At 41.5% G+C, this 25,109-nt stretch overlaps 2 protein-coding genes across 3 annotated transcripts in view; both read right to left on the minus strand.

The window, feature by feature from the left end:
* The window catches only part of LOC308092685 (cadherin EGF LAG seven-pass G-type receptor 1-like), a 62,493-nt gene extending 47,947 nt beyond the window's left edge, over nt 1-14,546 (minus strand). Inside the window, exon 1 of the mRNA XM_080438753.1 lies at nt 10,942-14,546. Within this exon, the coding sequence (XP_080294879.1) occupies nt 10,942-14,458 (3,517 nt within the window). The 5' untranslated portion in view covers nt 14,459-14,546. The remainder of the gene's footprint in view (nt 1-10,941) is intronic.
* A 1,348-nt stretch (nt 14,547-15,894) lies between these two features.
* LOC308092689 (uncharacterized protein) lies at nt 15,895-24,612 on the minus strand. 2 transcript variants are annotated; one of them, XM_080438762.1, is made up of 12 exons: nt 24,530-24,612; nt 23,314-23,359; nt 23,164-23,221; nt 21,281-21,974; nt 20,186-20,345; nt 18,999-19,421; nt 18,537-18,606; nt 18,253-18,432; nt 17,602-17,743; nt 17,145-17,288; nt 16,697-16,825; nt 15,895-16,203 (listed from the first exon to the last, which is right to left on the minus strand). In XM_080438762.1, exons 2-12 carry the CDS (start codon nt 23,333-23,335, stop codon nt 16,096-16,098), a joined length of 2,130 nt encoding a protein of 709 aa, XP_080294888.1. In that variant the 5' UTR covers nt 23,336-23,359; nt 24,530-24,612; the 3' UTR covers nt 15,895-16,095. The 2 variants fall into 2 exon arrangements, with proteins under 2 accessions (XP_080294888.1, XP_080294887.1); XM_080438761.1 differs by having other exon boundaries at nt 17,145-17,291.
* Nucleotides 24,613-25,109: the final 497 nt, after the last annotated feature.

Raw genomic sequence — 25,109 nt, forward strand, 5'->3', positions numbered from 1 at the left:
ATGTCGTTGATAAACACCATAATTACACCAACCTTGAACTTTGTCAGAGTATTTCATTACTCGGCGCGCTAAGGACTTAAATATGAGAAAAGCACTCCACTCCATGCCACTCCACATTTATGTAGGCCTAAATTAAATGTGGGCAATTCATTCAACAAATCAAACCCACCTCCAAAACGCCCCGCTTCTCTTTTAGAGACCAACTATTTAACCACTTAAGCCCTATTATATAAACTTATGCCACATTGGTGGCATCATTGCCAATACTAATGTCGTAAAAATATATAATAATAATGGCCAATATATTGGCAAAAAAATATATATCGGCCGGACTCTAATCTCTATATTTACGCTCAGCTTATTGCCCGAAGCAGCCCACTTGTAACTGAAAAGCCCCTAAGCTACCTGAGCCCATGGTTTATGAAGTATGATGCATTTGCATGCTTCAAGTATCCACACTATAATTTGATAGTCAACACCTATCTAAAGAGGTTGAAAATCATTCCTATTACTAAACTGCTGCTCACAACCTCTGGAAAGCCTCATCCAGTCAGATTCAGTATCTGAGCACATGTATTTAACCCATTAAAACCGGGAATGCATCTGTGTAACCACTTTAACCATTATTTTATACTTTGGCTATTAAAAAATAGCAGATATACAAGCTCATAGCACGGCACCGAGTGCCGCGCTATGAGCTTGCAGATCTGCTATTTGTTTTGAAAAATCATGAACATTTTAGCAAATCTTTGAATATATATTTTTTAAAGTGAACATTTGTAACTCAAATCTTTGCTTCTGGGGGGGTCCCTGGAACAAAATATTTTGAGATGGGGGTTCGTGGCCAAATACATATCATTTTGGGGGTCCTTGACATGAAAAAGTTTGAGCACCACTGATATAGCGACATAAGTTTTTCAGAAAACTGTTAGGATTTAGAAGACATTCGTAGAATCGGCCTCAGGTCTAAATGGATAAAGGAACATTTTGAATTTATGTCTCATTTTCCATCAGGCAATTTGTGATATTGCTGATAATCCTGCACTTGAACCCTAGCATTTGAGCTAGTGGCTCAGGAGGTAGAGTGGCTGCTTGGGACTCGGAAGGTTTGATCCCCAGCTCACCCTCGGTTGGTGTCGAAGTGTCCGTGAGCAAGACACCAAACCCTTAATTTGCCCCGATGAGCAGGTCGTTGCCTTGGATCAGTGGATCAGCCTATGAATTAAATACCAAGGCCCTCATTGGAAACAAGTCCGCAAGGACTTTTATGAACGGACCTGTTAGACAAAGTATTTTAAATGTAACTGTGCTGTTTTACATTTTTTGCCTAATAAAATATTCAAACATTCAATCAAAGTTGTTCTCAAACCTTTTCATGCCAAGGACCCCCAAATTGAGATGCATTTGGCTGCGGAACCCGATCTGAAATTGATTTGTGCCAGGGACCCCCAGAAGCAAAGATTTGAGTTAAAAATGTTCGCTTTAAAAAATATATATACTGAAAGATATGCACACATTTTCAAGATTTTTTTAAATATCAGATCTACAAGCTCATAGCACGGCACCTTGTATATCTGCTATTTTTGAAAAGCCAAAGCTAAGAGGTTAAAATGATTGTGATGCTATGTTATCTAATTTCGCTGGGGACCCCCTGGTACCCCCCCAAGGACCACTGGTGGTCCCCGGACCACTGGTTGAGAAGCACTGCCTTGGATGGTTTCCTCTGCCATCGGTTTGAATGGGTGAATGTAATGCACATTGTAAAGCGCTTTGGATAAAGGCACTATACAGATGCACCATTTACCATTTTCAAACGAAATTCAGGAAGACAAAAGCTTAAACTATATTTCAAATACATCAAAACACGTAACGGGCAATCCATTGTCATTATATTCTGACAAAAATATTTAGACCTGCACTTCAAAGCAGCAAATGAGCTGAAGAGCATCTCTTGGATATAAATGTGTGCCAGTGTTCACAGCTGGAATATCAGTGCCAGACAGAAACACAGCGGGTGTCATTTGCTTTGGCACGAGAACATCAGCACAATATCTGCCCGATCGCAAGCAGCTATTGTCTTATGAAATGCTGACATGAGACTATTTTGAGAAAATATTATTAGTAATATAACTTGAGTATATTATTATTAATATGAAATATGATTTGAAACCACACCAGGGTGAAGGCCCTCAGAGTTAAGTCAAGGGTTTGTTCAATTAATGGGATTAAAGAAAACAAACAGCACTTTGGCCAAGGCAAACACACCAAGTGACATCACGTCACATCGCTGAGGCTACTGAGGAGAGACTGTAAGAACTACTAGGAAGTGGTAAGTCCTTATCTCTGTCTTATCAGCATCCGTCTTTTTCATAAATGGTGTGTGAACCACTCTACCAGGAACTTCAAAGAAAAAGAAAAGTCCATGGAAACAGTGAGTGTTTGAGCAGGATGGGTAGAAGGTTGGGGTTAAATGTCAAAGTTGGTTTTAGATATCTCTTTGTTGCCCTGGTAGTATCTCTCTCCCTCCTAAATGAGGCAGCAAGTCTAATCTTCCAAAATAAAAAAGCATGCAGGTCAAATAGACCATCCACAGTTCCACACCAAGCACATAAACTAGCTATAACTATCAATATGTCGTTTTAAAAATCAATCTAGCTCAAGAGATGGCAGACTCCACACCACAACTACAACAACAACAACATCAGTGTGGAATGTGGTTACTCACATAATTATAGTTATATAACTTAAAGTTATCAAGTTAGTTATAATGTCATGCTCGGCGTGGATGGCACTTTATTGCCAACACGTAACCACATTAACCCTGGCATCCATATTTTGTTAAATTTGTATTTTTTTCCAAAAAGATATCAAAATTGTTACATTAAAAAAAGTTAAAATAGTTGATCTAAAAGCTCACAATGTGTTGCATTGTAAAGGACATCTAGCCGCTAGATGTAGATGTCTTGTAAGCTTGTAGATACAGTAGGCTATTTTCGCTATTCAACATATGCCGAAATATATATTGTCGGGCTTAAGTGGTTAAGATTCACCCACTGAAATATCAGTCTGGTATGGTATGACTCTAGACATCTAATTGTTTTGTGTTATTCAGTGGGTCTCCACATGACGAGAATAGCAATACATTTTAATGAGGTATTGCGTTTGTTCATTGAACGCCTACCAGTAAAGTTCAAATTTCAGTTCAAAAGTTCAAGACCTGACCTACCAACGCCTTATTGGCAAAGCTAAAAACGTACCTCACAACGACAAACACCACACATCAAAAATTAAATCTGTTCTGGAGTAATTGGTCTAAATGTTAATGTCTGTCAACATTCAATGGTCTCTTTCATGGCTCTTTTCACAAAGTCTCATTAGGTGAATTCACTTCACAGCTGCCTACCCACTGGACCCTATAGAGCAAATAAATTGGAGGTAATCAAATTACACTCCTTTGCTTCCCATTACGGAAACGGGCACAGGTTCAGCAAGGCCAGGTGCTTCAGTTCATACCTCCAGCATGTTACTTTTGGTGGGGGATAAACATTTGTCAGAAACAACTCCTAAACTGATATTTGACTTTGTCATAAGTAACCCCCTCCCAGGACGGTGAGATGGCCATCTACAAGCTAACTAATGGCCCTGGCAAGTCCGTGGCTGGTGCTGGTTGCTGACCCAAATAATCACTTGGACAGTGTCCAGTGTCCTGCCATTGCAAAAAGAGTTCTGGGAAGGAGAGCAGTTATTATGCCAATCTTCCTTTCCAAAGTGCACACTTCACTGGGCATGAAGCAGAGCTCTAACATGTGCCTTTTCCCAGCCTGTCAGAGACAACTGTCAACATTTTTCCAGAACAATAAATCTTAAGAATGTTCTTCTGTTGCACTTCTGCAGCAGTAGTCAGCTCACAGTGGAGAGCAATCAGAGAGATGCTAGAAAAAGAGAAGGAGAGGGGTTGTTGGTGGGCGGACAAAGGTTTTGATCGAGTTTTCAATTCACATGCACGTGGTTAGAGGAGCAGCCTTGGGGCCAGGGTCAAATTAAGATATAAAAAGGTATTTTATTACCTTTAATTTAGAGGTATAAATGTTAACAGAGAGCGCAGCATGGGCTAGCTCATTATTAACTGTGGTATTTTAGTTTACAAACTTTTCCACTCAAACATCACAAGGAAAATGACAAAAACTGAGTGCAAACAACAGTGAAAATGTATTACACTGTGCCCGCTAGAAAAAACTGAGGAAAACATTGTGCTAAGTATGCAATAATGAGGTTAATGTTCCCTTGAATAAGAAATGAATTGCTTCTATTTGTTGTTGTTCTGACAACTGTTTCATTTCAGTGACAGCTGGTGTGGACGGGGGCTTTCTGGAAGATGGCACAGACAGAGTGCTGCAGAATCTAGACATACTTTTACAACAAATGACTGGGTTCTCTTTTAATTTGACAGTTTGGGTAGGCGCTGGAGACAGTACATAAATCATAATAAGTATGATTGTAGAAAGAGATACCAGTGACAAATGGATCATATATTCAGTGAATTGAACAATCTGCTTGGGAATTTCCAAGAGTCAAAAGAATTTGTACTACAATTAAAGGGGGCGGGGGTGGGCTACTGTCAGCATTTCATTCTTCAGCTATCTATCTAACTCCTGCTAAAATAACTATAATCATTACTGGGACTTGAAAGAAAGAATGGACCAGATATTCTGATTTTTCATTTAGAACATGCAACATGCTTTTTGTGCCTTGATTTTCTTGGTATTTAGCAGTCAAATCTTGCAATTAATAAGAAAACATTTTGAAATCCTAGAGAGAGAGAAAATCCATTCAAATGCCTTGGAATGGAATTAACCATTATTTCTCACACAATGTATTCGATTTGAGGAATTTGGGGGTTAGAAGCTTAAATTCTAGTAGCGGGATATGCCCTATTGGCCCCTGTGTATTTGTGTAATCTCAGAAAAAAGACCACAAAGTGACTCATGCTTTCTGCCTCAGATTTCAACCATTCCTTTCGTATCCCGCGGCAACCTTTATGTCATTTGAAAATAAAACTCTCTCCGGTGAGCGGGTAGCAAGACCCTGAGCTTATGACCAACGTTGAAAGGGAACAATAGCCGAAACACAATTGAGAGGGACATCCTATATCTATTCCCCAATAAGGCAAATCCGTTGTCTGAGTAAAGGAGAGATAAAGGAGAGAAACTGAGTTTCAGGAAACTTTTTGAAAATCCTTGTGGAAAGAATTAATCTGTGTGACGTTATACAGTAATGTGTAGGGGGAAAAAATATCAAGCTGAAAACCAACTCAATCATGTTAACAAATTAAGCATCTTACAGGATAAAGAGATGCTGAGATCAAAACCTGCCAGGCCTATTATGTGTGAATGTTCTATAAAATGTGTGTGCTGTGATGAATTCCTATTTTGACAGAACCACATGTCTGATCCTTGTCCACTCTGGCCCAGGACATGAAGAAGAAACAGCAAACCCCTTTTCTCTGCAGCGTCTTCACTGGGTCAGTGACACACAAACAGCATTGTTTGAGTGTGACAGAAATCTGCATGGGGACAAAGGCCCTCCCAACCTCCCCTGATGCCCTGATTCTAAAGGGTTCTACCCCCCACCCCTTTAAACCACAACCAGTCCCCCCAGCATACCCCAACTTTTCTCTTCTCAGTATCAAACATAGGACTCTGGGTCCTTCCTCTTAAGAATGCCCCATAGTGGTGGACTGGTCTGTGTTGCCATAGTGACACCCCAGCAATTGCCAAACCCTCTCAGCCTCTGGGTTTTTTCCCCCCCACCCCCAAAAACTAGCCCCGCCCCCCTCTTTACTTTGGCCCATTCCTTCTCCGAGACACTTTGGGAAATAGACAGCCTCCTTCTATACATTCTTCTATACAGACACAGGAATACCGAAACTAAAATTCCAGTTACCAGTTGTGTCAAAGGGGGTCAGGCAAGGGAAACGAATTACAACCGAGCAGGATGTAGAACTGTTCAACAGCACCACAGCCATCTAACATAATACAAAATAAATAAATAAAAGCCAAATTTCTTCCAAGAATGTCCATGTTCTCAAACCTATTCTCAAGTTTTCCTATTCTCTGAAGCTGTCAAATAGTTGGCAGTTTGTGGCCTTGCCTTTGGCCAGCAACAAAACGGGTTTGGATGTCTTAAAAACCGCAATTATGGCATCAAGTAGCTTAAAAGTGGCTGACACGCCACATGTCAAGAGTTGACGAGAAGCACAAACTGATCCTCTGCAATAACTTGGTACATGTGCTGCTGTGCTCAATGTCACCAGTGCGAGGGCACGTCCCTTAAAAAACAGTCAGACAACTTAGCATACCCGTTGGAACTTGAAACAGTTGAGGTCATTATTATGAGGCGCAAAGTTTGGCGGGTTGCCCTCATTGCTCAGGTAGTGCGCAAGTTTACAGTAAAAACAGTCTTATGTAGTTGGCTACAATACCGTCTGTGGTGTAACGATATAGGCTTTGGGCTACAAAGCATCAACTAAGGATATAACCCACAACGGATATTAAATGAATAGTCAAATGTCCACGAACAGCTGTTAAGTAGTGAAAGTGATCACACAGTAAGAGTAAGTAAGAGTCCGGAACTGAATCACTATCATCTATGATACAATTTCACTGCAATAAAAAGTTACAGTGGCTTGTTGAAATTGCATCATGGCTTGTAATTCATAGTCACAACACATTCATTTGTGAGTCACTTATGGGTCAATATGTGAGTAATCTCAACTTAACTGAATTTGAATTAAATTTACGTTAGTCATAAAATGGGACTCACTCTTTCTTTTTCTCCATTTCTCATTGGAAACTGTCTCCTTTTCTATGTCCTGTGAGGCTAATTGAGTACAGCAAATGGTGTACAGTACCTGTTACAAAAGTAGACAGCAGTGTCAAAACCCATAGGCAGAAGAAAAGAGTTGTGTTGTTTATACTGTGTATAAAATACAACATCAACATAATCTAATACTAGCAAAATAAATAAATAAAGGTATTTTCTTTTGCAATAAAAAATATTTGTTTTGGGTAATTCTATTTCAGAAACTGTGCACACAGAAAACACTTCTATTCAATACAGATGGGTCTCTTCAAAGACAGCCTAGACTTCACTAGACTGTCACAGCCTCTGATTTGTATCTGTAGGCAACTACTGTAGGCATCCTATGATAGCTTCATCTTTGTGTTTGTATCAAATTCTCCTAACTACTTTGATTTGTCTTCTCTTCTGTTAACATGCTACCAAATCTTTACATTCCCAACAAAGACGATGCCCTGATTCTTACTAGAGAAAGCATGGCATATTAATGTGTGTGCATAATGCATATGTAATTACCTGCCTTATATAGTTTGAGGCTTAACTGTCAATAAATGCAAAGGAACCTGTAAATCTCCAGGATCCCATTATTTAACTGGATCACTATATTATTCTCTGTGACACTTGAGCATAGTAACAACAAGGAATCCTATACTACAATCAGAAAAGGGTGGATTTTGTTTGAATATGGAGCAGGTGCACATCCTCTTGGTCGCCTCGTTGGACGTGGGTGCTCAGCTACAGTCAATACTACACTTTCAAAAACCACCGAAGTGGAAATAGCGGCGCTCCAAAATGAAAATACAAGACTTCAGGCTACAGTGCACATTTCTTTATTGTCCTCCAGCTAATGTGTTTCGGCCAGAGACTCAGAGAAAGTTTTTGCATTGTATGATGATTGTATATAGAAAAGAGGCGTGTAGCCAAAATGCCCACTTTTTAACTTGCTCTGAGGAAGGCTGAGGCCGAAACGCATTAGCTGGAGGACAATAAATAAATGTGCATTGTAGCCTGAAGTCTTGTACTTTCATTTTGGAGTGCCACTATTTCCACTTCTGTGGTTTTTGAAAGTGGTGGATTTTGTGTGTTTGTCCATGCTGCTTCTCACAGCAGACAAGTTGTCTAATTGCCTCCAAACTTGGCACATAAATCGGCCCCACAAATGTAGCGTTTCTGATCCCTCACTGACGCAACTCTTCAATCTCAATGGCTCTGGAATCGTATACATCGCTGCTGTTTATTTTCATCAATCTCCAAAGTGTTTTGATAAAATTTGTCTTGGACCTTTCGTTATTTTTGCCAATGGACAGTGGACAAAGTGTGTTCTATCTCCCTGGTTGTGTTTGTTGTAGCTTAATATATTTATATGTATAATGACAGAGCACAGGGCTACCTTTCTTCAAAACAGTAGACCTACATGGTACGTTGCTGATAGATTGCGGAAATAAAACAATATCACAGTTGGGAGGAGGCCCGGTAGTGTCAGTGGGTATGGGGGGGGCTTTCACGTAGGAAAGGGGCAAACGCCCAAAGAAGGGCGTCTTTTTTCGAGTTGTTACAGTTGTATCTGGTTGTTGTCATCCATTTGGCAAGAACAATCATCATAAGACAAGACAGCCTATACATTTAATAAAATAATGTTTTACTTTAAAACACGTATTATACAGAATAAAATAATTAGCATGAGTACTCCAATCATATTATTACATAAACAAGTAACTACATCTGAGTGCCTCCAATCAAAAATTAAGTGAAACTCCCAGAACTTTCCCTCACCTCAGGCACTCCTATCCACTCCCTCTTCTCCAAAACCGCATCACAAGACAAAACATGACTGGCATAAGCTTCATTGGTTTTCATTGAAATCATTGAGATCATGGCATGCTTTGCAAAAAACAAATGAAATCCTGACAGTTATCTGCAATGCGATTGGACATGCTAGGCTTCCACTGATGCACAAAGAGGCACTCCCAAGTTCTTGAAGCCAACTTGATACAAACAGATCTATTTCTGGATGGTAATCAGATTGCTAATGTTTCCCCTCAGTGCAAAATACTAAATAAACATGATATGCTTGAGGTCTACTGTATGCCACTAGAACAACATGAACGATTGGCCTTCAAGCTCTTTCCAAACCTACACAAGATGAAAGCATTTGTTTGTGTTAGATGGCCATGTTCTGAGCAGCAGACCATGAGGCTGGTAATTCCCACAAATTCAATAAAGAGTGGCAATGGGTCTAATAGAGCACCACTGAAGCCAAACACTAAGACCCGCCAACTATTCTGAGCCAAGCATGTACACCTAATTGAATTAAAGTGGAAAGAATGGTAGAGGTTAGGCTATGCTACAAAACTCAAGCAGATCTAGATGAGTGCCGGCAGAAGTCTTTGAACTGGAGGCAGGCAGACACGACAGTGAACTGACAAAGTCCAGTGCAGAAGAGTTCACATGGCATTCAGTATGAACGATACGCTTGCAAAATGAGAGTAATCTGTGAGTGCACCGAGCGTGCGTGTGAGTGCATGCGTGCGAGAAAGGGATAGATAGGACTACCTGTGTAAATACTGTCTTTGCTGGTAATGAAAAAGACATACATATTCTGAAACTCTTCCCAGACACAGAAATTAGCACAAGCACAAGTGTTAGCAAGCTGATGCATGTTGCAAATTTCACTGTAGTGTGATAAAGCAACAAGACGTTTTGATTTACGGGGAATTTCTCTCTGACATATAGGCTAATCAATCATTCTTTCATAACGAAGATATAAGACCTCGCTTGGGGCAACTTTTTTGTAAGGCGCGTGCTTACTATGTATGCGTCAAATTGAACATCTGGTTAACTCAAATGACTCTATATTTTCCTAGCTTCTAGGTTTCTTGTGTTTGTCCGTTTTGATTGGTAAATTCATCACTTGTCCAATCCTGAAGTGTTTTGGCGGCTGAACTTGTGAAAACATACTCTAATTTACAGCACTCCGTTCAGCCTAGTACTGCATTATGTCTATCAAAATGTGTAAAGGCCAAGCCTCCAAATCCAGAATCCAGTTGTTCAAGTGGTGAGTAACTAAAAACATGTGCTTTAAAATGTACTTTAAATTCACATAAATCTACCACAACATAGCAAAATAGATGCATTCCTTAGCTTTCCCATTTTAACATCACAAATAAGTTGAAATACATCAAATACAGAAGATTTGGTGTATTCCAATACTTCATGACTTACAAGGCTCATGTTAAACTTAAGAGTGCACAGCAAAATTGAGCACTGAGCATTTCACTGTGTGGAGGGAGTTTAGTCCCTCATGCTGTGGCACCTTTTTCGTGCTACATGGGCCACAAAAAGAAAAGAGTCCACTGAGAATGTCAATTCAGAGGAAGTGAATGGAAAATGTGTCGTCACGGACAGGGTTGGAATTGCTGGGAAGGATGGGGGGGGGGGGGGTAAATTTTGATACCGACTTCTCTGGTCATTAATTTTCGTGGTTGATGGGGAATGGGGATATGTTTTATCCCTGCTTCTGGTCCTTTGGGGAAATGTAGACTGTCTGATATTTATGTTTGATTATATTTAATTAATATTTAACAATGCAATAAAAAATCTGTTTTAAGTAACCACATCAACCTGACCTGACCTATTTTCTTTTTAGGAATTCAAACCTTGCCGATCTACAAGCTGAGCTTGGAGATCTGCTATTTTTGTTCTTTTTTCTTTTTACAAATCCGGTCACAGTAACCATCATAATGGACAGGAACAATAGATCTGGCAATGGTTACCTAGCAAGCATCAGTGGGCAATGTGGTGGTGATTTGCTCCTAGTCATCAATCGCCACGGTATTTAAAGGCATGCTCTTTACAAGATCGGCTGAATGCAACTGACTTTTTTTCAAAGTCAGACACAAGAGCAAGCCATAAAAATGTTTTAAAGCTAAACAATTACTTTGAGGACCATGAGAGTGAAGTGCTGCAGCAAATGGGCCACAGTGACCTATTCACATGAAATATGACCTACTTATAAGGAGGTATACAAAATCACACGCATAAATGTCAAAGGAAGTACTCCACTCAATTTAGTGAGGAACTTACCGGTGACTTTTATCTTCATGGTCGCCTCAAGAGGCCTGTTGTTGTCAAGGTCTCTGCTGAGTTTGAGCTCGCCAGTGTCTGGGTTGAGAAGCAGAAGACTGAGCTCGTTGCCCTCCACAAAACTGTAATGCAGCTTATCAGTAACATCTGGATCCTGAGCCGGTACCTTTCCGATCACACCTGCAGGGAAACTGTTAGACCTGTTGGTGACATAATTGTTGAAGATGATCTCGAAATCCTGTAGGACCGGGTCGTTGTCGTTTACATCCAACAGGCGGATGTGCACGACCGCCCGGCTCACTAAAGGAGCAGAGGTTGCTTGAACAATGATGGTGTATTCCATCTTTGCCTCATAATCTAAGTCTGTGAGAGCTACGAGATCCCCGTTGAACATGTCCAGCTGAAATACTTCCGGAACGTTTCCCTCCACAATTTGGAAAAGGATTTGTGCGTTGGTCCCCTCATCAGGGTCTGTGGCAGTGATACGAGCCACGATGGAACCCACAGGGCTGTTCTCCGCCACATACACATACATCTCGTCCTTTTCAAACACAGGAGCATTGTCATTGATGTCCAGTACAGACACCTGGACATCTACTGTTGCTTTGAGCGGGGGGACGCCCTTGTCCACAGCGAAGGCCTTGAGGTTGTACAAAGGCACATTTTCCCTGTCTATTTTCCTGGCTGTTCTGATTATACCAGAGTACGGCTCAATGAAAAAATCCCCATCTCCATCATCCCCACCTTGAAAGGTAAAGCTGATTCTACCGTTAGAACCAGAGTCCCGGTCAGAAGCGGAAATCTGGAGGACACTTGTGTAGACTGGAGCATCTTCAAATACGGTCCCCTGGTACAGGTCACGGAGAAAGTGTGGTGCATTATCATTGGCATCCAGAACAATAATCTCTACATATGTGGTGTCAGATTTCTGAGGGATGCCATTGTCACGGGCAATGATGGCGAGCGTGTAGGATGCCTGGTCCTCGTAATCGATTTCTATCTGTGTGGTTATGGCACCTGTGTCGGGGTTGATCTTGAACTGCGGCACGTTGTCCTCCATGACATAAGTGATGCGTGCATTCTCTCCCGTGTCTTCATCCGTGGCACTGATCACAACCACGGTGGAGCCCACAGGACGGTCCTCGCTAAACATCACGTGGTAGCTGGCACTCTGGAAGACAGGCCGATGTGTGTTGGCATCGGTGACGTTGATATGCACCTGTGCCGTATCCTGACGTGTGCCATCTGAAGCGGTCACCGTCAGGACGTACTGACGCTCCTGCTTGTAGTCCAGTGGCAGTGCCAATGTGATAAGCCCCCCCGCACTCTGGCTTGTGATGGAGAACCTGTTCCTTGTGTTGCCACTGGAGATTTGATAGGTCACAACACTGTTGGCATCTCGGTCGATGGCAGTGAGCGTCAGTACACTGGTTCCTGCGGGAGCGTCCTCGTTGATCTTTAAGTTATACAGTTTCTGGGTGAATGTGGGAACGTTGTCATTCACATCGAGAACAGTCACACTCACGCTGGCAGAGGATGACATGGCGGGAATCCCATGATCCACTGCTTCCACGCCAAATGTGTAAAACTCAGTCGTCTCCCTGTCCAGCTCCACACAGACTGTAATCCACCCTGTGTTGTTGTTGATGATGAAAGGGAAGCCTGGGCCCGTGCCAGTAAGTCTGTACTCCAGATGGGAGTTGTCCCCAGAATCTGCATCAATAGCCTGAATGTGGATGACTGAGTAACCAACGGCCACGCTCTCCAACACAGAGGCTTGGAAGGGTGTGCTGACAAACATGGGGGCATTATCATTGACATCCACAACTTGAACCACCACCATCCCTGTGCCATTTATTAGTGGAGGCCTACCCCCATCCTGTGCTTTTATACGCAAATTATACTCACGGATAGTTTCATAATCAAGAGGGTTGGTGACATCGATGACTCCTGTAGGGGAGTGGATATAGAACTGGCCTTTTACATTGCCGCTGATTATGCTATAGTGGACCTTTGCATTGTTACCCGCATCCCTGTCTGTGGCTTTCACCTGGGCCACTTTGGTGTTCACTGCTACGCTCTCCAGCACCTGGACCACATACCTTTTCTCACAGAACTGAGGATAGTTGTCATTTTCATCCTCCACAGCAATGTACACTGTAGCTGTGGCACTGCGAGGGCCTGGGTCTCTGCCCTGGTCATTGGCCTCAACAATCAGCTGATACGCAGACAAGGTCTCTCTGTCTGGCCTCACTTTAATTTTGACAAGCCCATTCCTGGGGTCAATTTCAAAACCAGCATTGTCCCCCTCCTCATTGACAATCTTGTATATCATGTTAGCATTGGAAGGAGCGTCCCCATCTGTGGCCCGGATGGTAAGTACTTCGAAGCCTACCTCCACATTCTCCCTAATACTAACCCTGTATTCAGTCTGCTCAAACACAGGCGAATGGTCGTTGGTGTCACTGATGGTGATGGTGAGATAGGCAGTGGCTGACCTCTTGGGTTTGCCGTTGTCTGTGGCAATAACTTTGAAGACGTGCGTATCCTTGATTTCCCGGTCTAACGGCTGCAAGGTCGTTATAGTTCCCGTCTCCAAGCCGATTTGAAAGTAGTCATTTGACCTGTGGTCGAACAGAGCTTCCATGTCGTATTCAACTCTGCCAGCATCCCCATCGTCTGGATCGAGCGCTTTGAGCGTCATGACGCGCGTCCCCGCGGGCTCGTTCTCTGGGACGGACACCTGGTAGTTGGGCAGCTGGAACTGGGGACCAGTATTCGCTGCCCTCCTGTCACGTTTAGCCCAATAATCTAAGCCCCCCGAGTCAACACCGCTTCCAGGGCTGAGATGAGGAGGAGGAGGACGCAATTTCAGGCGCACTGTCGAGGGGTTCAGTGAATTGTGCACCTTGCAGATCACGTCCAACTCTCCCCTGAGATCAGAACTAAGACAGTTTGGATTAAAAATGCCTCTGTCGAAACTTATTTTATGGCCCCCCGACTCACACGATGAGTGGAAGTCGTTCGTGTGAGTGAAATGTGGCAGATGTTTATAAATGCTGATGACCAAAATCCCGGTGGAAAGACAGGGGGACGGCACCAGTTTGGAGCGGATATTCATGTATATGTCGTGTTCACGTTTCACGCGCTTTCTTTTGTACTTGATGAAGCAGTTCTGTCCGTGCAGAAAAGTCTTGAAGTGTATCAAAATGAAGTTGTCCGAAGTTATCGATCGGAGCTGCACGTACAGCGGGACGGGGTTCCTCGGTAAACGCGCGCAGTCCACTTTTCCTGAGAGAAACAGCACTCCTTCTTTCCTCTTAACGTCTATGAAGTGGCGCACGTACCGCGGGGTCATCGCCCTCTCTATGTTATAGATCCAACCGGGTCCGACGGATGCATTGGCCAGTATGAATCCAGGCTGCAGCGTGTCCGAAACGTGTAGATCGAAGCCTCCAAATAACGGAACGTGCGTGAACAAAACGCACAGCCAAATCCAAAGCGTTTGTAAATCCATGGTTGAAACTCATGATATCCAGGCAGGCTCTCTCAAGAACATATCTATGAAGTCTGCTCGGCAACTTTCTCTCTGCTCCTCCTCGACGCATTGGTCATCTCCATGGCTAGTGTTGAAACGATGATGTGAGTAGTAACGAGCTTTCTTCAGCGTTGCCAGCTTTTGCGAGAGAAACAAGCAACCAGGTCTATGAAAACAAGCCCAAAAGAAGCGACTACAGGCCACCGGACCATTGGTGATCTACAAGTTCACAACGCCGCCGCGTCGCAGTGTGACGAGATGTGATCTTGTAGATCTGCTATTTTCAAAAAAAAATATTGGGGAAAATTCTGGTACATTTTCAAATCCACAAAATCTTGTATGGGGAGCCAGGGGGACGGAGTTTCTGGCACAAAATATTTTCAGAAGGTTGGGTCTGCAGACTGCAGACAAACACATTCATTTGGGGGTCCTTGACATGACAATGTTTAAGAACCAATGGTTAAACAACATTAGGAAACAAGCCCACATAAGCAACTATACTTTTAGAAACAAACCCAAAAAACGCAACCACCAATATTTTACAAGCAACTTTACAGAAAAGGAAGCCCAAAGTCGCTTATAATAAGCGGACATGGCAACACTGCTTTCTTCTGTTGCTGCTAGTAGCAGCAGCCCCCCCCCCCTTACCCCATGCATGCAGGACCTCAACTTTATGGTATGTGTACATGAGTGCCTCTTTACTGCCCCCTGTCGACAGTAGAGTCAATAGTTCTTTATGAGAACCATTCACAAAGCATCCATATGATATCAACATAAGAGATTCACAAAGGATTGAAGTTGGATTTGGGCTTTTTAAGAATTATTTTCCATTTACTGAATTAGCCTAGATAAATTAGATAGATTAGGATATGTGAATTGACTATGCAGCCATATGACCCATAAATGCATGTCAATAACTAAACTTACATGGTTCCTTAGGAGTTATGGTGCCTTCTCATTTCGCAGCTCCCAATCGTCTCATCAGTGGTGGACAAAGTACGGAACCCCAGTACTTGAGTCAAAGTATAGATACTCCTGGTCTAATATTGTTATCTCTTTTAAGTATTCAAAAGTACATTCTTTATAATATCAATGCATTGCTGTATTGAAATTTAGATACTTCCCCCCCAAAATTCTTTCCAGAAAATATCTAGTGAAAATAATAGATCTACAAGCTCACAGCTAATCTGCTATTTTCACTACATTTGAAATAAGCCTTAAAGTAGTTCATTCATAATGTACTTTTTCTGGCCTCATGAAGCAACACCATTACAGACCCCTTCGTACTATAGAATAGTCCTTCCTTGTAAATTATATCATCAAATGTATATCTCTGTAATTGCAAAACTCCTCTACCGTTAGCATTTATTCAAACAAAATGGCACTGTCATACATTTAATATTCAGAAAAATCAATTTTATAAAATCAATACACAAAAGCAGCAAAGTGATCAATTAAATTATTATTCCAGAAGAACTTTTTGCAGTAACTTAAAACAAAGTTTCTTCACTCTTAAAACAAAGTTTCTTCACTTTAAGTACAGTTGTACACAGAGTTATTGTTTATAGACATGGAGATGACTCGACTGTTGTAGGTTACTGTTGGTACGGGTTTGATCAAAAAGAAAGGTTTAAGAGTGGAGCTTCTGTAAGTGGAGCTTCTTTCACAGCATTCTCCTTGTCTTCTGGACTCCACTTGATCAGGGGAGAGCTCAGATCAATTAACTGTTCAGAGAAGTAAAACAAACAGTCACATCAACAGCGAAACACACAGGTTTTTCCAGTTCAAATCTCATGCCAAGCCAATCAAACAAAGCTATAGGAAAATGAACCAGAAGTGAAAATGTGTGCTGTGTAACATCTTCTGGAAACCTGGGACTACAGTTATGCACAGGGCTAATTTGCTGTGAAATGTCATGCTCCGCAGAGACTTTTGACTCAATGGCCCTTTCCTCTAGTGCCTCCCTTACGCCAAAATGTCAACTTCTACACAAGATCTCAAAAACAAATGGGTGCAACATTTTGCCAAAGTTTTCAATTGCTGAAAAGATATCACAAAATGTAATGGGTACATTACAATATACTTTTCGTTCACCAATCCCAGATTGGGCCTTTAAATAAAAATGTACAAAATACAGATAAATAAACACTATTTTACAAGCTGACTTCGCAATGTTAACAAGTGACAGTTCTCTCCAGGCACGTCCATTTTTCTCACCTCTTTCTCACGACCAGGGTTGAGTAGGACTGGCCGCAGTGGCCGGATCAGGTCTGGGGTATTGAACAAGTCAATGAGGGTTTTATCCTCAGGTTTAGAAGCCGGGCCCGGGACATCCACCAGCATATTCTGGGCAAGACATGGATATTTTAGGAAGCTAAAATATTAGCATGTAAATACAATTATGTATTTCTTAAAGCAGCACCATGCATCTTTTTTTTTAATTAATACAATTTAATTTTGTCCAGTCTGTATGGTAGAGTATGGTAATACAATATAACTTATACAATTTGGTACCATATTATGGATGAACTAGTGCTCTTTCTACATTAACTTATACTTGTTTTTTACAATACTGTATGTAGTAAAATATGCATTGAAATTGAATTCTGAGCAAGATGCAAACATTCTACAACAAGACTCAAACATGGAATGAGGTTTCAGGTACCTCAACGTCTTCCTGTGTCTTGACTCCATGCTCTTCAGAGATAACTTCCTCAGCGGAGTGACGTTTCATCAGGTTTCCACTTGTCTCAGGCTCCTGGTTCTCATCAGGGTGGTCTACAACTTCCTGGTCAACAACCTCTGGGCCCTGCTGACAGGATTTGTACAAATTTTCAAAAGTTAAACTGAAGCACTTTCGCGTTAAAGTCAGTTTTTCCAGCACTAAAATATCTTCAATTTAAAAGCTAAGCATCTCTTCATACATTACAGTGCTAAGATAAATAATAAAGCTATGTTTTCTGGGGACATGACACAATATATAAATTAAATGTCCCATTATACAGTAAATAATAAAAATTATCCTGCATGTTGTTCAAAATTCAAGCACATTCTTGGAAGTAAAAATTATACATGTGAGATCAAGCACATTCAAAGATTTTCAGAACCCTGCCTTGACTTACCTGTACAGTCACACAAGTCGGTGCTTCATTTTGCGTTTCCTGCTGGAGACCTACTGGATCAGCATCTTCCAGAGAGAATGGTTGGATCTTTGGTGAAATGGCCAGCTCTACCTCTGAAGCTGCCGACTCAACCTGAGTAGGGCTGCAGAGGGGGAGAGGTACAGAGATAACAATGTACTCATAAGAGTCCACAATCATGCAAGAAGCATGGAAACAATGTGATCCAAATATCCACAAGTTGTTTTAGTCATCGTTTTAATTAATTAATTTACTTTAAAACATTTTGTAACTTTGGAAAACTGCTCTACAAATAAATTATAAAAGTGAAGAAAAGGCTGCACACTCATGATTGGAAATCCCTGAAGACCATTCCAGGTTGAAACATTGGTTATCAATAAATTATTCTGTATCGTGGCTATGACTGTGCAGCCTTTTCTTCACTTTTAGACTTTTGCACCAAGGTCAGCAGCACTTCGGCAATACTGGTGTGCGCCCTTCTCCTGTTTGTTCTACAAATACAGTATACCATTAATAATAATTCTTAACTCAGTGAAATCCACTGGTGGTCAGGTATTTTATTCTTGCAAGGTGCAAGCAATACCAATCCAATACTGACTACACCCATGCATGAGGCCCAGGTTATCATCTCACCTCTGGTTATTGGTCTTCCTAGCAGAGATGGACATACTGGGGGGTGGCCTGCAAAACCCAGCTAAACTCTTAGGGGTCATAGTTGGGATACCAGAGATTTTCCGGTTGACAGGGGTCGGTAAGGCCGATGGACGTCTTATTTTAGACATGGAGGGCGTGTGGAACAACTCCGGAGTTGGACTTTAGGAAGAAATAACAAGTCAGTGGAGAGGATCATTTTGATGGTACTTAAACATCTACACGTCATTAGACAAGATATACAGTAAGTATATATAATCACATACCTGCCCATGCTGACAGAACTCATCAGTCTCTTTGGTGTCATGATCTTCAGTGAGTCTGGGGATTGAACCCCTACAATGGAGGAAATGCTCAATTGATTAATTACACAAGTTCAGAAAATTAATTCCAGCCCTGGCCAAAAGCTTGTGAATTCATTTGGCTGCAGCTACAGTAGTAACTAACCTAAACTTGAGGATCTTTTCGTATACTAATAGGCTGGTGCAACAGTGAAAGTGAGTGGAGAATTTGATACACCGTTTGTAGTATATACACGTACATATATGTGCGTGTGTTTATCTCATCAAAATCACATAAGCTTGTGCATCTATTCAACTATGATGATTACAGTATAAACACAGTATAAATCTGCAGACATTTGGGGGTGTAGATTCACGATATCACCCAAACATCACAATATTATCAAATATCAGGGTGTGCTGCTGGGTGAAACAAACAAAAATCACCATCAGATCGATTGGGTCCTTTCAGCCGACTAGTGGGAGTAGGGGCGATGAGGGCCACGGGTTTGGCCTTCAGGCCAAATTGTGGCAAGGTGGAAACACTAGACAGCAAGGCTCGTTTGGCTGGGCTCTGTTGGAATGGGGTGGGGGTACTTGGTGCAGCTCTCTTCACAGGTGTGGACCTGGCAAGTTTGGTCGGGTCTGTCTCAGTCGTCTTCCGGGACTGGACTGAGATAGACCGCCGTGCACCTTTGACAGTGGTAGCTGTAGCAGAGGGTTTAGACTCAGCAGCTCTGCTAGCGAGTGAGGAACGCCGAGTTTGGGCAGTTATGGCAGCACTCGTGTTGGCCAGTCTGCTCATGTTAGTTGTTGGTGCACGGCTGCTGGAACCATTTTTGCTTCTGTTCAGAGAAGTGTTGAGATTTCCTGTAATGAGAGATGTTCAAAGCCAAAGAATGTATATCGTGTTGCTGAACACCAGATGGCACTAAAGACAACATGATTTACATGTCTCTGCTGTCCGGCAGGAACCAGCCAACTCCAAAATGTTCATTTTTCAGGAAATGAAAAAAAAGTTGTTTTGTTCATCATTGATAAGAACAGCTGAATGGACCTCCAAGCTCACAATGAGGTTGGAGGTCAAGTCTGGAGTCTGGAGTCAGCTAAACCAGCAAACTCCGGTGGACTTAGCTGGTTTAGCAGAACATTTGAGGCTCCAATGGTTCAATATTTTTTTTACCAACACACAGATGTAAAGGGTGTTCAATGGCCCAGATTTATGGAAAGAAATGAAAAAGCGTCAAAATGGAGTGGTTTCTGCCGGACAGCAACATACATTTCTCAATCTAAACTGACTTTAGTATAACTCCTGTGCTGTTCGCCACCATCATTGCTAAGCAAGCTCACCTTGGAGAAACCCATCATAACTAAAAAATATTCACTTATACCACCAACACCACCCTATAAACAAAATGTGCAGTTTATGCCTCCATCGGTTTCAGTTTTACCTGTACAACTCACTCAACATACTAAAAGAACACAATCACAATTATTATTATAATTATTATTTTAAGATTGGCCAATACCGTGTCCCATTGTGCAAATTTCAATTTCAGCTGATATATGGCCATTGGGATAACACTAGTACTTATCAGGTTCTTTCAATCATATGTACCATGGAGAGACCTTACCTTTCCCACAATTCCCAGTAGGAGAAACAGACATACTGCAGTTGAAGCTAGACACAGAGGAGTTGAGGCTAGACACGGAGGAAGAGGAAGAGGAGGTATTTCTTCTCCCGTCTACCACTCCCCTTGTCTGAAGATGTGGTGCTTTGGACCTCAAACCAGCCTATAAAACAACATGTGGGGCATTACAAATGTGAATTCAGGCAACCCCCACACAGCCTTGACCAACAGTCTATCTACATTAATTAAGCAAGGGAGGGTGGGGTGTGGTTGGGCTGAGTCCTCCACCCGTCCCTGAAGTGATACTTGCATCCAATGTTTTCAAGCCGTGACACAATTGTCTGCTGTTCGAAATTCAAAGCATAAATGTTATTTAATTGCAGTAATTATGCCATTTAAACTAATGCAGTATTTTACAAATTAAAATATGAGCAGTCTTTCAACTTGCAGGAAATTTGCTTTTGAGACTCCTCCATAATAATGCTGATCCAGAATCAGTCCTTGAAAACAGGTAGAATCAAACTTCCTTTTAACTTCACACTAAAAGTTCGGATCAGATATCAAAACGGATTAAACTGGTATCATTTTATACAGAGGGGGAGAGTATAATTATACTCATAATATCAGTGCTGCTGCTAATATACTCATGATATCAGTGCTGCTGATATTCATGAAATTAAAGTCGTTTCGGCAAGGTTTTTCAAGATGCCGTTTTCATCTTTCTAGAACTCTACAGTAGGGGAAATATTGCATCGAAAAAAGGGAAATAATCATTGTATAAAATCTAAGAGTAAATATTGTTTTCCCCCTCTTTACCAAGCGAGGTGGCAGTTGAGCATATATGATACTAGATAAAACGTTTTAATTCCACCTGGCCCAGTATACATTTATCTTTATCTCCTCCTTCATTCAAGTCAAAGTAGCCATGGCTTTTTAGGCAGTGTCAGAGGTCAATGAGGAGACACATACTGTACACAGTACAGTACAGCTAGATCAGAACAATGGATGACTGCGTAATGGCAAAGGCTTGGATGCCAGTTTAATGCCAGTACTATTTAACCGTTGGTAGCGAGAAAGACAGACATCATATATTCTTACTTTGCTTGGTGGAGCCATCCTGGAGGGTTTTTCTGCAGGCACTGCTGCAGTATTTGCAGTCTTCAGTGAAGTGGCAGAGGTTGTGGCTGGAACTACAAGCTTGCTGGGGAGAATCCCACTGGTGCCCAGACCTGCCTTGCCTCGCAGTGCCATCTTGGGCTGTGTCTTAGTCTTAGACACAGAAGCAGGACTGGAGGTGCTAAGACGAGCCCGAGTCGAATTGACACCAACACCTGAGCCAACGCTGCTAGTACTACTGCGGCCTTTCAGCAAGCGTTTCTGGATAGCGGGTGGAAGCTGTTTCACAGGACTGTCCTGTACACAGAATGTCTCCCTTTTAATTGGGCTGAGAACCCGATTAAATGGCTTGCTGAACATATCCAGTTTGGCCCCAGTGTCCTGCACAAAGTCATCCGTCATATCGCTTTGCCTCTCAGCAGGCACAGTACCGTCTGTCTCTCCAGTGTGTGGCTGCTGGTCCTCCTTTAACTGTGTAGCTAGCTTCTGGGCTTCAGTGCACATTCTGTCAAAGTTATCTCCAGTGAGAGGGCTCCACTTCTGCTCCTCACCCACAGAGGGCCCATTGCTGACAGTGTCCTTGGCCAGATATTCCACCGCTATACAGATACCCTTCTCCTTGTCTGTGACTGGACCCACAAATACATCATCCTCACCTTCTTCATCTCCCTTGGAACTGTAACCAGGGGATATATATATTTTGTTACAACAGTGATTTAGTAGGAGGAAACCATGCAAGGCACCAACCTGCTCATCAGGAGAAATTAGGGGTTCAGTGTCTTGCTCAAGGACACTTCGACACTAACTCTGGGGGAAGATATGATTTTATATATTTTTTCCTTGATGATTCTTTATTTATTTCAAAAGTCATCCTAGGTCCCGTGACTCCCGTCCTGTTATGGCAGGGGGCTTCTATAACACTCTGGGGCGGCAGTGGCTCAGGAGGTAGAGCGTCCACCTTGGAATCCAAAAGTTCCAGGTTTGATTCCCGGCTCCTCCTGGCTACGTGTCGAAGTGTCCAAGACACTGAACCACTAGCGGCTCCCGATGAGCAAGTTGGTGCCTTGTAATGGTTTCCTCCACCATCGGGGGGGGTGTGTGTGTGTGTGTGTGTGTGTGTGTGTGTGTGTGTGTGTGTGTGTGTGTGTGAAATACATTGTAAAGCGCTTTGGAGAAAAGCGCTATATAAATGCAGTCCGTTTACCACACGCAGTCAGTTTACCACACTCTATAGAGCGTCGCAGTTCCCGCCCACTTCCTGTTTTTTTTGGTGCCGGAAGAAAAAACTCAATGCATTTTTCCATTGACATTTCCAAAAATATTTATATCTATTAATTTAAGCCTCGAATCAAGCCATCACGAGATGACATGAATCATGACCATAAAACGTTTTTTTCTGTGATTTTTTTTATTTTATATTTAATTATATGATATACTATATTTAATAAATACCCTTTGTTTTGCCGTTTTCAACAAAAAAAAAATCACAGAATCAAACGTTTATGGTCATGATTCATATCATGTCATGATGGCTTGATTCGAGGCTTAAATTAATAGATATAAATATTTTTGGAAATGTCAATGGAAAAATGCATTGAGTTTTTTCTTCCGGCACCAAAAAAAACAGGAAGTGGGCGGGAACTGCGACGCTCTATAAAATGGTACCATTATATTTTGCTGTTAAAACTTGATAATTACTCAACAGGTAGCCTTAGCTCTGGTCCATAGAGTTTGAAGGAGAACTCCTTCTAACGCTGCCTATGGACCAGAGCTAAGGTAGCCTCAAGACTGGTTTACTCCAAGCACATTTAATGTTTGCAAAAAAAATAAGGTATACTGTATGTAAAAGGTTCAATGACACTAACCTCGCAGGTGAGAGTGAAACATCAAAATCAAACTTCTCCTCTGCCAATGGTTGGAAATCTTTGTAGAAAAAGAAAGCTCATGTTTTTAGACTGCTAAAGAAATTAGTTGACGATTCTACAATTTTACACACAATCAGTTTGGAACCTTACCGGCGTTATAAAAGGGATCCATCGTCGGGTAGTGCAATTTAAAGTGCTGATTCAGAAAGAGACAGAAAAGAAAAGAAAGATTAAGAAAAGAAAAGTAATATATCCAGAAAGTAATTAAGTACATGTACTCAAGTATTGTTAAGTACAAATTTGAGGTATCTTTACTTTACTGGAGTATTTCCAATTTTCAATACTTTTACTCCACTACATCTCAGAGGCAAATACTTTTACTCCACTACAATTATTTGAAAACTTTAGTTACTTTGTAGATTTGGATTATTATTACAACACACACATTTGCCACTTCAGCCCAATATACACTTTAGCTATTTGAAAGTAGTGGATCTACAAGCTCACAACGTGTCACTTTGTGATGCATTGTGAGCTTGTAGATCCCCCACGGCCATGGATGTTACAAGTTAAAGCGCACGGGTCTAGGTACCCGTATCTTCCGTATTGTTCAATAAAAAGCTTTTTAATCTGATCGCCAGCCATTTTCTTCATATGCTTTCAACTACGCGCCCCTATCGGTTGGTAGGTGTATTGCACCCTGATACATTATTAAAAAAAACAATAAAAAATGGGCGGCGATCGGAATAAAAAGCTTTTTATTGAACAATATGGAAGATACGGGTACTTAGACCCGTGCGCTTTAACTTGTAACATCCGTGGCCGGGGGGTCAGCACTTTATATTTGAAAGTACCATGTGAACCATGGCAAATACTTTAAGTACATTTTGCTGCCAAGACTTTTGTGCTTTTACTCAATTTAATTTTGAATACCAAACTTTTACTTGTAACAGAGTATTTTTACATTGTGGTATTGATGCTTTTACTTAATAAATATGAGTACTTCCTCCACCAGAGTGTTAACATGGCTAACCGTCAGACGTAGCCTATATGTCTGTTTACTAGTCTACTGTAACGCTAGCAACCAAAACAAAATGTAATCCATATCTGGTAAGTGTATGCAATGTAAACTCTGGTTAACAGGTCAAGAAAAACACCTTTATAGTTAACCTTATTTGACTACGCAGCATGTTTAGTCAACTAGCCAGTTAATGCTAAAGAAGCTAAACATATGTTTATACACGACCCACACAAACACACAATCTAATCTAAATCAACCAAGACAAGTTCTTCTAACCTGAGGACAAATCTAATAAACTGTTGTTTTTTAATGCAGCCTACCGTATGGAAAAATACTGTAACTCACCCCAAAAGAGCAAACACACCAAGCAAACTGAACTGAAACGTTTCAAATCTTCTGCATTCAGGTTAACTCTTTACCATTGGCTGGAAACATCTTACCGGAAGTCTCCGTAGACTTATGGGAGATGTAGTCTTATAACTCTATGAATGTAGTCCTTTACCAGAAAGGAATGCGGTCAAGGTTAAACCCGGTCAAGCCAGCGACAGACAGTGCTCTTCTTTGCATTAAATGCACAGACTTGTAAAGTAACTAAGTACATGTACTCAAGTACTGTACTTATGTACAATTTTGAGGTACTTTTACCTTACTGGAGAGTATTTCCAATTTTCAATACTTTTTACTTCTACTCCACTACATCTCAGAACCAAAAAATGTACTTTTACTCCACTACAATTATTTGGAAACCTTAGTTACTTTGTAGATTTTGATTATTATTACAAAACATACATTAACATAAACCACTTCAACACTTTATATCCTTTGGCTATTTGAAAATAGCCGATCTACAAGCTCACACGCTGTGAGTTTGTAGATCTGCTATTTTCAAAGCATTTTTATACATTTGGAAATGGGACATTCTGCA

Source organism: Gymnoscopelus braueri (genome assembly GCF_963280865.1).
Source record: "Gymnoscopelus braueri genome assembly, chromosome: 9".
NCBI classification, from domain to species: Eukaryota; Metazoa; Chordata; class Actinopteri; order Myctophiformes; family Myctophidae; genus Gymnoscopelus; species Gymnoscopelus braueri.

Bases quoted from the DNA above. Each gene is read 5' to 3' on its own strand.
- LOC308092689 (XM_080438761.1), bottom strand. From the start codon at position 23,335: ATGGATCCCTTTTATAACGCCG. The intron at 20,346-21,280 runs GTAAGAATATAT...GTTGTTTTATAG, and splicing joins GGATGGCTCCACCAAGCAAA to GCTGGTTTGAGGTCCAAAGC. The intron at 17,744-18,252 runs GTGAGATGATAA...CCCCCTCTGCAG, and splicing joins AGGAAGACCAATAACCAGAG to CCCTACTCAGGTTGAGTCGG.